The following is a 12,377-nucleotide window of genomic DNA, read 5'->3' as shown; positions in this document are numbered from 1 at the left end:
CGAAAATAACAGTATATTACTAAATAAAGTTAAAATTACACAAGATCTTTATTAACAGTAAAGCAAAATAAAGTACTAATATGGCTAAGTTAGAAGTTAAGTTTAGTCGCGAAGAGTAAGTAAACGATAGATGCTGTAAATCGCTAACAAAGTAAAGGCTAATTTTAATGCGAACTCTACTGCGGAATATGGTAGACTGCCGGCAGGGAAGAACACAGTCTTTTCCCGTCGGGCCCAATCTGAAAGGGTGGGAACACCTCCCACTTGCGCAAAATACCTCCCTCACTACCCACTTTCATTCGGTAAACTGCAAATTTTGGGATATTACATGCTGCTGACTACGATTACTCGAAATGGAAAAATATCAGCTTCTATCGACTGTGGATTCTGTTAATTTAGAAAAATATCGTTTTTCGTCTAAACAGATATCAGTTACGGTTACCCGTAGATTTTACAAAAAGTCACGCGCGTTCTATCTTTGAAGCGTGATCTCAACTATAGTCAGCAAGAAAGTGGATACTGTGGGACTGCAAAAGTCTACCCTTTACTTACTTTTTCACGATCATGAACGACAATGGATCCTTGCCATCACATTTACGTGTGATCAACTAATGCCAATATCGATGGTCGTTCATGAAAGTGGTTATAAGACAAAATTAGGAGTACAATTTTACAAGGTACGAATATAGCTAAATAGTAATCGACTAACGACTTACAAATAGGACACTCGCATAATTGGCGCAGCAAAGTTCGAAATTAGTCGTCACTGGGACGTGACACCTCCCCCTTAAAGAGAAGCGTTAGGGAATTTATTCCCTAGGGCTTCGCCACCCGCGGATTTTCTGAAAGAGTTCATTGTCCATTTGGAACCGCACTTGCTTACCGGATGTATAGTCGGTTTGGGAGCTGCTTGTGGCCCTCAAGTTTGAGGTCTGTCAGCCACGCTGCAGGTTGGTTGTTGCTGCCCCGTGCAGATTTCTCGAAGTTCAGTTCCCTCTTCCATTTCCGATATAGATTTAAAGTCTCTTCTGGTCTTCAAGTGGAGGAGTAATCCAGTTATTGAGCCCCAAGTAGCACCTAATAGGTGTATGCTCCACCCATACACTGTGTGTAAGGCGTAGCCACGCAGAATAGAGTCGATCACTAACTTAACTTGTTTGAATATAAATACAATGCCCAATATTGCAGCACTGACTGACCCGAACTTCAAAAGTCCGTTCCACACTCGTGACGTTACACTTTCCGCAAATTTGTTTATATCATGCTCACTCATAAAGTTCATTAGGTTCAAAGTTTCTGTGGGCACCTTTTGTCCTGCTGCTCCCCTGGCAATCGTGTTTAATATAGAAGGTTGTTCCACGGGAAACATTACGTGGTCTCTTAAGTTGTCCAAATCGGCCTGCGAATAGATTCCACTCGTAGCCAAGGATCCTGCATCGGTATATTTCCACAACATTTCCGTGCTTGGTTGCAAAATTTGTGGATCCCCCACGTAAGTTGGTTTGGGTAGCAGCTGGTACCAAACCCCTTCGACCAGATATTCCTTTGGTAGTAGTGCACTGCAAGACTCCTCGGTTCCCCTACTGACCAAAATTCTAGACTTGGGTTTCAGGTACATGCTAGTGTTCTGATAAGTTACCGGGAGCTCGCGATAGCACTCATTTGAGTGCCTGACCTTCACTGGGACTGGGGTGCATTTGATGATGTGTGCAACTTCGCCGCCTATCATCGCCATGTATCTCGGCTTCTTCATTACTGTGTAAGCAAACACATCGGGGAGAATAGTTGCCAAAGCCAGCGCGTTCCTAATTACTTGTTTCTCCAAATTGCACCTTTGTTGCAATATACTGTGGTATAGTGATTCGAGTTGCTCTCGATGATGTTTTTCTACGTCATACGAATTTCGAATTTATGTAGGGCGAATAGATCCATATTATCTGGTGTTATTCTTGCCTTTGTCGTAAACGTCTGTCCTTGTTGTGTTTCCAATATGAATAATTTAGGATGTTCTGTCCTGATCAAACTATACCCACAGATATTATACTTTTCCTTGCTGACTAACGCGAAGGTTGTATCTCCCTCGGTTACCGTATACATTGTTGATAGTAGTGAGGTAGTGATAGGTGATGTTATCTTTGTTGCTCGACCTTCATACAAGGCCGTGTACTGTTCGAAGTTGCACGCTGATTTCGGAAATATTGTCCAGAAAGCATTCCCATTTTCATCCGTGAGGCACGACCCCTGTGAAAAAGTGCATCGGACGTGCCCTCCCAGTGAAATCACATCGTCACTAACTTTCACAGTGCCCGTATATGTTCTGATGTTCGTTCGCACTACACTTTGCACTACTACACTGTCCCACGTTCCGTCGGTATCTGAGTACTGCGTGCTATGACACGCACCGCCGGTCGTTATAGAGCCTGCCAGTGTAACACTCCGAAAATCGGTCGTATTCACGCGTAATCCATTCAACTGAGTAAACGAGTTCAAGGAAAGTGCACCGGTGTTAACGATAGATCGGCAAACATCGGCAGACACATCCATCAAATATATGCGGCGTCCGTTGTGAACAGCTGATATGTGTGAGTTCATGCCGCAATAGTAGATTGTACGGTCGACTTCAATCCGACACTGATATACCGGTGTCGTCTCATAATCAGTCAGCTGCAACAGCTGTACGTAGGTTGTCGTCTTGTTGGGCGTCTTGGTGGGGAGATTGCACTCCCCCGTTTCTAGCAATGATATCGTTGTTATGTTGGCGGCTGTTCCGCCGCAATCGTATCCCAACAATGCAGAAGCTACGTTGACGTAAAAGATGATGATGCAGCAAAGTTCGGAATGCATCTTCTCTGTTGCAAACGTACAGCTCGTTACAAAACTACGTGATATACAAATAAAAACATAAAGATATACATATTATAACTATGTCGGTTCATGAAGAACATTCTAATTCTTTTGTCTAGCTATCTTTACCTTGTCTCGATGGACAATTTTGCTCCCATTCTTGTAGCTAATTTTAATATTATTTCTAGGCAGCACTTCTAGAATCTGGTGGGGGCCAGTGTATTGATCTCCAAATTTAGGTGTCGGTTGTTTTAAAAGATAAATATTTTGTCCGACTGCAAGATTTTGGCCTCGAGCATTTCGATCATAATACAATTTTGATTTTATCTTTGCACCCACCAGGTTCTGTCTTGCTATTTCCTGGGCTGTCCTAATCTTATGAACTAGATCTGTATAATATTTCAAATACGTATTTTCCAATCCAGTATCACTAACCGCTGTTCCCGAAGGAACATTCGCTTGCCTGCCGAATACTAACTCGTGAGGGGTGAATCTTGTTCCCTCATGAGTACTAGTGTTGTACGCGAACATAGCGTGAGTGAGCCACTTATCCCACTCTTTCTTTTTATTAATGAAATGTTTTAAATACTCCGTCAAGACTATATGGGAACGTTCAAGCGACCCATTTGATTGCGGATGGAACGCTGTTGTTCTAATTTGTTTGCAATGATATTGCTTCGCTACCGCCCTTAGTAGGGAGCTCGTGAAATTTGCTCCCTGATCGGTCAAAATGGAGCGTGGAGCTCCGAAAACATTGCAAAATTTTTGGACCATAGCCTCCGCAATATCGACTGATGTTGCTGTTTTAAGGGCCACCGCAACGAAAAATTTCGTTAATGAGTCTTGCATAGTAAGGATATACTTATTTCCCTTTCTTGTCTTGGGAAGTGGTCCAACGATATCCATGGCAATCTTATCGAATGCCGCTCCCGGAGTATCGGTTAGTATCATTGGCTCCTTGGACTTAACTCTAACTAATTTTTTTATTTGGCAACTTTCACAATTTCTAATAAATTCCTGTATATCCTTTTTCATATTTTGCCAATGATACTTCTGTCTAATACGATTATATGTTTTGGTTACACCCTTATGTCCACCGATAACCGACGAGTGGCATTCCATAAGGATGTTCAATCTTTGATCTAATTCTGGAATTGAGACCTTATTAAGGCAAATCACAATTTGGCAGTTTTCGGACTCGAAAGTATTACATAGTACCCCATGGACGCGTGACCACGGTATGCCATCGATATAGGTCGTCTTTGCTATGCTAATTGATTCTAGGCTAAGTTCGCGTACAACGGAAAGTAATGCGCCAATTGCTTCGACTAGTATTTCAAATTTAGTAGCATTAGCGGCATGTTCCTTAATGGGTATTATTATTAATTTATATTTCCCAAAGTTCGTTACCCTTGCGCGAGCTAACACTAGCCGTTCTAATTTTGGGAGCGGTTTATTTTCGTTTAGAAGTTGGGCACCTTCGTCGCACGGTGTACCGTCAAGATCTGTAAAAACTACCAGGTTGTCACGTCTCAAATATAGTGAGTCTCTTGTTTCTTTTATATTATTTGTCAGCATTCCTAAGTTCGCGTCTAGCCTTGTCGGTGTCTGTTCGTCACTGTCAGCAGAATCGCTGTTGCCTTCAACGTCAGAGTGTACGTCACTTATCTTATCACTAACAGCGGAGGTCGACGTCACGTCAGAGTCATCTGTCTCGTCAGATGCTGTGTCAGGTTCCCAGTCTTCGTCATCTTTCGTTGTGCGTCTGGTATTGAATCGCACCGGACTGTCATCCGAATCACCTGCATATATAGGGAGTATGTTTTTCGTCTCCATCGGATTTCGGGATAAAGCGTCAGCATTGGCATTTGCAGTGCCGGGTTTATACACAATTTTAAAAGAATAATCGGCTAATTTAAGACACCATTTTGTAAGTCGCGAAGTTGGGTCCTTGATCGATTTTAACCAAACTAAGGGTTTGTGATCGGTTATCAAAGTAAATTCTCTGCCATACAAATAAGGCCTAAAATAATTTACTGCGTACACTATTGCCAAAAGTTCTCTTTCAATCGTAGAGTAATTCTTTTCTGCTTTGTTCAAAATTCGCGAGCAGTATGAGATCGGTAAATCCTTTCCAACAGGACCTTGGCTCAAAACGGCACCAATTGCATAGCCGGATGCGTCTGTTGTTACGTTAAAGGGCAAGGCAAAATTTGGGTACTGTAAGATCGGTTCCTTGCACAAGGCTTCACGTAGCGAACAAAATGCACTTTCTTGGGTAACTCCCCAGCAAAATGATGCATCTTTTTTTAGTAAATCCGTTAATGGTTTTGCTACTTTAGAGAAGGCAGGAATAAACCTCCTATAATATCCGGCAAGTCCTAAAAATTGGCGAACTGATTTTGCGTTACTCGGACGCGGAAATTCCCTGACAGCTTCTAGTTTCTTTGGATCTGGTTTTACACCGTTTTCCCCAATGATATGTCCTAAATAAATTACTTCCTGTCTTAGAAATTCACACTTATCGGGTTGTAATTTCAAATTTGCTTTACGAAGTCTTTGCGCGAGTCTATTAAACTTTGCCTCATGTTCGCTAAGTGACCTTGCGTAAAGAACGACATCATCTAAATACACAAACATTTCCTCGCCCTGTAAACCGGTCAAGACATGATCCATCATCCTTTGAAAGGTTGCTGGAGCGTTTTTCAAGCCAAATGGCATTCTGCTGAATTCGAAATGACCGTACGGTGTCGAGAAAGCTGTCTTTTCGCGGTCATCCGGATGCACTTTAATTTAGTGAAATCCGGATTTCAAGTCAAATGTCAAAAAGTATTTTGCCGCGCCGAGTTGATCCAAAATTTCGGTTATGTTGGGTAAGGGATACGCGTCTCCTACTGTTTTTTCATTCAAGTTTCGATAATCGATCACCATCCGCCATTTAGGATTTCCCTTGGAATCCGCCTTTTTGGGTACAATCCATATCGGAGAATTGTACGGTGAGAGGGATGGTCTAATTATTTCGTCTTTTAGCAACTCAGACGTCTGTTTCTTAACTTCTTCCTTGTGGACCGGAGGGAATCTGTACTGTTTAGTATGCACCGGGACATTGTCACTCGTAGTGATCCTGTGTTGCAAAATATCGGTGCTTCCCAGAGGTTCGCCTGGCAAATGGAAGATATCAGCGTTTGCAGCAATTAATTTTGAAACAGACTCTGCCTCTTCCGTATTCAGGTGTTCGAGACGGAGGAGGGATTTAACGGATTCCGCTCGAGAGGATGCTGAGGTAAATTCAGATTTTGGAGCATCTGTTTTGGGAGCCGTGTTTGCGGAAGTAGAGGCAAAAATTGCATGTATTGCATTCACGTACTTGTATGGATCGGAATCAGGAACTTCGGATATAGGATCAGAGGTATTGGATACCGAATTTGAAAGAGTTTCAATATTATAATCCAATAATTCTAACGTCGGAATTGCTAATGAGACGGACTCTGAAGTCGTGTTTGATACTTTAAAGTATGCTTTTCCGTTTCTATTTCTCACTAAGGCTTCACCACCGTAGATTCCAGGTGGAAATCGCAAACGAGGGATATACCCTTCCTTAACCTCAGTGTTCGCGACGTAGCAGTAACAAATTTGTGAAGTTCGCGACGGAATACAAATACCTTTGTCGGTTACGAACGGAATCGTTTTATTGCAAGAATTGAGACATTCGTTCGTATAATCAACGGTAGCAGATTTCAACCGTAGGAACTCGTTCCCCAAAATACCATGTGACTGAATAGGAAAATTTTCTCTGACCAAGTGAAATTTAACATCTTCTCCAAATATGCTAATTTTTACAGTACCAAGGGTATCATGTTTCTGTGGAGAGATGCCCGTTACCTGTATCGTTTCGTCAGTGTTTATCTTGGTCGTTATGCGTAATACATTAACCTTAATCAAATTTACGTCAGCGCCAGTGTCGATCATAAGTGTCACGGTACCAGTCAACTGTCTGGAAGTACACGTGACCACAGGAGAGCCATCAACCGGTTCATATTTCATTTGTCTAATTTTGATTGTCCCGGTTTTGATTGCGGAGTTTGGGGACGCGAATTGGGAGAAGGGGGACGGTGTGCGTCCGCTGCTGTACCCCTTTCCTCGTTTCCCTGATTTTGCAATTTTCGTTTTTCACTATTGAATTTTAATTTTCGACATTCATGTTTCCAATGTCCCATCTTTTTGCAATAATTACAGCGTTGATTCCGTCGTTGTCCCAATTTCGGTTTCGAGTTTGGCGAATTTCTACCGGACTCGTTTGAACTAACATATTTTTTCCTATTCCAGCAATTAAGCTCCAAATGACCCTGCTTATTGCAGTGTCTGCAAACAACTACTTCCCTAATTGGTCTTACATTAGCAACGCGACCCCTAAAAGATGAGGAGGCCGCTCTCCTCGCGTCGTCCTCAACTTGCTTATTTATTCGAAGTAAACAAATTAGGGCGGAGCTAAAATCGGTATACCGCTCAAATCGCAACGCGGTACGATATTCGGATGGGAGCCCGCGGATAAAGGCATCGAGGCCTTCCTCCTCTATTTTATGCTCCATTGATCGTTCCAACCGACCTACCCGTTTTGATTCTTCGTCGATTATTGACTGAGTCAGATCACGAACACGGCTGAAATAGTCAAGGACATGTTCTCCTGGTTTTTTAAATTCTGTTGCTAATTGTCCCCGATAATAATTCGAACCATGTGCCGGCAAAAATGCGTCCTTTAGGCGCTCTATGAGCTGTTCTACCTTAGTTATTTTCAAATTTTCAACGACAACGTATGCGTGTCCGCTTAATTTTGATATTAGCAGTCTAGTGAGGGAAACTTCCATTTCGTGAGTATATTCCTCGGGCAACGATTCAAGGGCCCTTTTACACGCCCTTGCAAACTGAGAAACAGAAATATTGTGCCCGTCAAATTTTGGTACTGCTTCTGCCACTTCGCGAAGTTTCACTGAAGTATGCACGGTACGCGGAGCTGGACTGGGCGGACGAGTTGCAGCTACTGTCTCTCTCAAAAATTCTAACTCTTTTCTTAAGCGTTCATTTTCTGCTTTCAGTTCGCTTTCATTTCCTATTACAGTGAGAGAGTTCCGGCGCGTAGGGGCTGGTCGCGGAGAGCTAGGTCGCGATATCTCGGGTGTTTTAGGACCTGCAACTAATGAATCTACCGGAGTTCGCACGCGTTCAAAACCCCGAAAACCCCCGAAATCTTCGCCAACTGATCTGCGAATAGCAATCTCCCTAAGTTCCAATCTACGTTCCTTACGCGTCAATTCTTTTTTTAGAAGTTCTAATTCGCTCTCCCTTTTGTCTAATTCACTCTGTCTTTTGAGTGAGTCCATCTGCATTTTGGTAAGCTGCTCCTGAACCAAAAGGATTTCCTCCATTTTCTTTCTTAAGGACACCTCTTTTTCTGTTACTTCCCCATATTCAACCGACCCGGCGTCAGACAAGGGAGTTTCAGGCCTAGCACCTACGCGGTCTGTTGCCATTTTAGATAATTTTATAACAAGATCTTTTATTTGCGAATAAACGAATATTACGATCTCGCACCAAGGACTCCAAGCCAAACAAGGTTACTATCTCTCTCCTTTTCAATCCCACCGCTGCCACCAAATTTTTCTTCCTGTGACGTCCCAGAAGGGGATGTCAACGAACAAGAACAATTTCAAAGATAATTTCTTTTGACTCGGTCACGCCACCAGCGTTTACTCGGTCAAAGGAAGATGTGCCCTGTTTTGGGTCAATCTGTAAAGCCAGACTTTACCCGGGATCTGGGCTAAGAGAGAGAGTAACCCACCAAACGAGTAAATGATAGTGTTTTACCCGATGTTACTATTGCTTTAAGATGTTTAAGATTTCCTGGAAGATGGCCCTTCCTTGGTCGTTTGATCGTCAGACCCCTGAAGCTGCTCGAGTTCCGTAGTGCTAGCGCCGTGTAGTTAGGCAACAGGATTGGTGTATGATGAGGAAATTAATTCAACTTTGCACAAACACTTCCAATTTTACGAAAATAACAGTATATTACTAAATAAAGTTAAAATTACACAAGATCTTTATTAACAGTAAAGCAAAATAAAGTACTAATATGGCTAAGTTAGAAGTTAAGTTTAGTCGCGAAGAGTAAGTAAACGATAGATGCTGTAAATCGCTAACAAAGTAAAGGCTAATTTTAATGCGAACTCTACTGCGGAATATGGTAGACTGCCGGCAGGGAAGAACACAGTCTTTCCCGTCGGGCCCAATCTGAAAGGGTGGGAACACCTCCCACTTGCGCAAAATACCTCCCTCACTACCCACTTTCATTCGGTAAACTGCAAATTTTGGGATATTACATGCTGCTGACTACGATTACTCGAAATGGAAAAATATCAGCTTCTATCGACTGTGGATTCTGTTAATTTAGAAAAATATCGTTTTTCGTCTAAACAGATATCAGTTACGGTTACCCGTAGATTTTACAAAAAGTCACGCGCGTTCTATCTTTGAAGCGTGATCTCAACTATAGTCAGCAAGAAAGTGGATACTGTGGGACTGCAAAAGTCTACCCTTTACTTACTTTTTCACGATCATGAACGACAATGGATCCTTGCCATCACATTTACGTGTGATCAACTAATGCCAATATCGATGGTCGTTCATGAAAGTGGTTATAAGACAAAATTAGGAGTACAATTTTACAAGGTACGAATATAGCTAAATAGTAATCGACTAACGACTTACAAATAGGACACTCGCATAATTGGCGCAGCAAAGTTCGAAATTAGTCGTCACTGGGACGTGACAGGGCAAAGTAAAAAAGTTCTCAACCACCGGGAAAGGGGTGAAAAAAATTATAAACTACCCCAAAATACGATTTTTGGATTATATGTTAAAAATATCAAAAAAAGTTTTAAATAAAAGTTGTAGAGCATAAAATTTCAGGCCTATCTCTCTCAGACCATTTTTTTCCTAAAACGCACCCTTTCACTCCTACAACGGTTCAAAGTACTAAAAAAATGAAAATTTAATAAAAAATATAAAAATTGGACTTTTTAAATTTTTTTTTTATTATCTTTAAAAAACTACAAAGAACAATCGTAGAAAAAAAAATTTTTTTTCATCTCTTCTATTAAAAATTAAGGGGTGAAAACGGTTTTTGCTCGATATTTCGTTTAAAACGGGTTATTTAAAAAAAAATTCTTTTTCATAGGAATTTTTAATTTATTTTTTAAATTTTGGTGGTTGATTTATATTTATAGATATTTACCTGTTGGAAATATCCCAATTTAAAGACAGGGAATTAGCCCCTTAGTCCTACGCCTTTGTAGAAAGAAACAGAAAATGAAGCTATCTTGCTCTTACTAGTTGTGACATAGGTCGCCATGGCACGCATGCGCATACTCTTAGCTTACATGCGTGCAAGAGAGTTAGACAATCTACTGTCGGCTTCGTCTCAATGAAAACAGTATAAAGCGATATAAAACACTTTTTCTTAAATATATTCTCTTTTTCTTCTATATTCTCTATAGCTCGAAAGTCTCGCGCGCATCTGTGACAGCATGATAGATTTTTGAAAATATCTCAAAAAGTAAGCGAGATAAAGCGATTTTGTATTAATTATGTTTTGTAGACAATTTTATTTGCTAAAAAAAAGGTTTAGTACTAAAATATTTTATCTTCCTCACTTTTCGAGATATATTAAAAAAATATGATTTCTCTCTTACCTGATACTTTTTATTAAGTTTCACCATTGACAAGGACAGCGCAAGGTCTTGCCCTCTCGGATTTTGTTCAAATTTTGCAGGATGATAGATTTTGCTTCTCTTTTTACGAATATATATGGTTATAGGGGCCACTACTCAATAATTTTTGAGATATTTGTAATAAAAAATGCTTATGATGTTATCTAGTGTTTAAATTTACTTCTGAAGTAAGCAATGGTATGTAATAGGTTTAGGATAATGACAACGAAGATAGATAATAATAATCTAATAAGATCAAGTGTATTCCCGAACAGACAATATCATGGAAGATCGTTTGAATCAGGATTTATTCCCCCTGAAGTTTTTATAACAATGGACCAGGATGGATTAATACAAAACCAAAATAATGTACCAATAATATACCATATTTTTAGAAATAAAGCCAAAAAAAATTACTTATAAAGACAGATTAAGAAATAAACAAGAAGTTAATCTTAGATACTCGATAGCATTACCAAAGAAAGATATTATGGACTCTCGCAGGCTCAATCCTATATGTTTGTCTCTTTTTCTCTCATTATTTAGTACAGCAGCCGTTTCATAGCTCCGTTTCCTAACCGACCGCGTTTATTTACTTTTCAGATCACTCTTATTCCAAAGAAGTTTTCAGTTCAAAAAATAAAAACAGGAACCGGGTGGGCTGTCGTCAGTGAGTAGTCATGAAGGTAAAATAGATGGGAGATGGCGACGCCCGATTTGCGGGAGGGCGGGAACAAAGGAAAGTATAAAATTAAAGTGTCTTAAGGTAGACACTGTCAGAAGATTAAACAAAATAAAAGATCGTCGGTCGGTAAAATAGAAATCGCTCACGGCGTTTTACAGGAGAAACCGGGACACTCCGGTAAGCGGGCAATTAGCCAGTCGGTACAGAGCCCGCCTTCCTTGCCTTGTTGAGCTTAGTGTAGGTGGCACGTATAGCGCTTCGCGTAATAAATAAGACGATACATAATAGCTAACGGAGTCGCGTCGCGATCATGATCGATTATGCACGTGGTGGTGATCGATTAAATCTTATTTATATAGTGTTAACATAGAAAGAATATATTAAAATTATAGCTCGTAGAAGGGCACACCTAGAAATAATTTATTTTGAATAACGTATTGTTTTATTTAAGGTCTTTGACTTCATATAATTGTGATTCGCTCCGGGCTTGCCCGGGCACATTTTCTAACCTCTACTGAGGTACTACTAGCCATAGCCCCCGCTTGCCGGGCAACTTTATTTTATATACGCCCACCATGGTTATCATGGATGGAGACTTGAAAGGTAAGTCGATGCAGATGGATGTAGATGGAAGTGGTGGTTTTAATGACTCAAAGAAGAAAAGAACTCGAAATGATGAACGCAATGATGGAGACCTAGAGAGAGGCAGAACCAGTAAGCGCATTCCAGCTACGAGTGCTGGCGGGGGCGCTTAACCTACACCAGTAGCACAGAATAGGCCTGTTGATTTTTTCAATCCTGATAACAAGGGTCTCTTTGGAGTCTGGGTTAGGAGAAAAGCTCATGATGGTGGAGAGCTCAGCGCTTACACCGTGGGCGAGGTAATTTTCAAAAAGTATAAAGATGTTAATGATATAGTAAACAGAGGCAGATAGATACAAGGATAAAATACTGTGCAAGAGCAGAGATGAAGCCAATAAGATTTTAGCAGATGATTGTTTTATTAAGCGTAATTTGGAAACTTTTATTCCTGGTTATAGGAAGTCTAGGAAAGGTTTGATAGCCAGAGTTCCATTACATATTTCAGA

The 12,377-nt window shown here is 40.8% G+C and overlaps 1 protein-coding gene across 1 annotated transcript; it reads right to left on the bottom strand.

Annotated features, from left to right (window-relative positions):
• Window positions 1–257: 257 nt before the first annotated feature.
• Window positions 258–1,932, bottom strand: LOC149032745 (uncharacterized). The gene is given in 4 exon segments (XM_089172228.1): window positions 258–925; window positions 928–1,894; window positions 1,896–1,916; window positions 1,918–1,932. Coding segments are annotated over 4 exon segments (1,119 nt in total). The 3' UTR covers window positions 258–809.
• Between the last annotated feature and the right edge of the window lie 10,445 nt (window positions 1,933–12,377).

Source organism: Polistes dominula, unplaced genomic scaffold (assembly GCF_049000335.1).
Source record: "Polistes dominula isolate Pdom_NZ unplaced genomic scaffold, Pdom_raw_medaka contig_73, whole genome shotgun sequence".
In the NCBI taxonomy this organism is placed as follows: Eukaryota; Metazoa; Arthropoda; class Insecta; order Hymenoptera; family Vespidae; genus Polistes; species Polistes dominula.
Note: the sequence above shows the minus strand (reverse complement) of the source record. Positions and strands in the feature narration are given on the sequence as shown.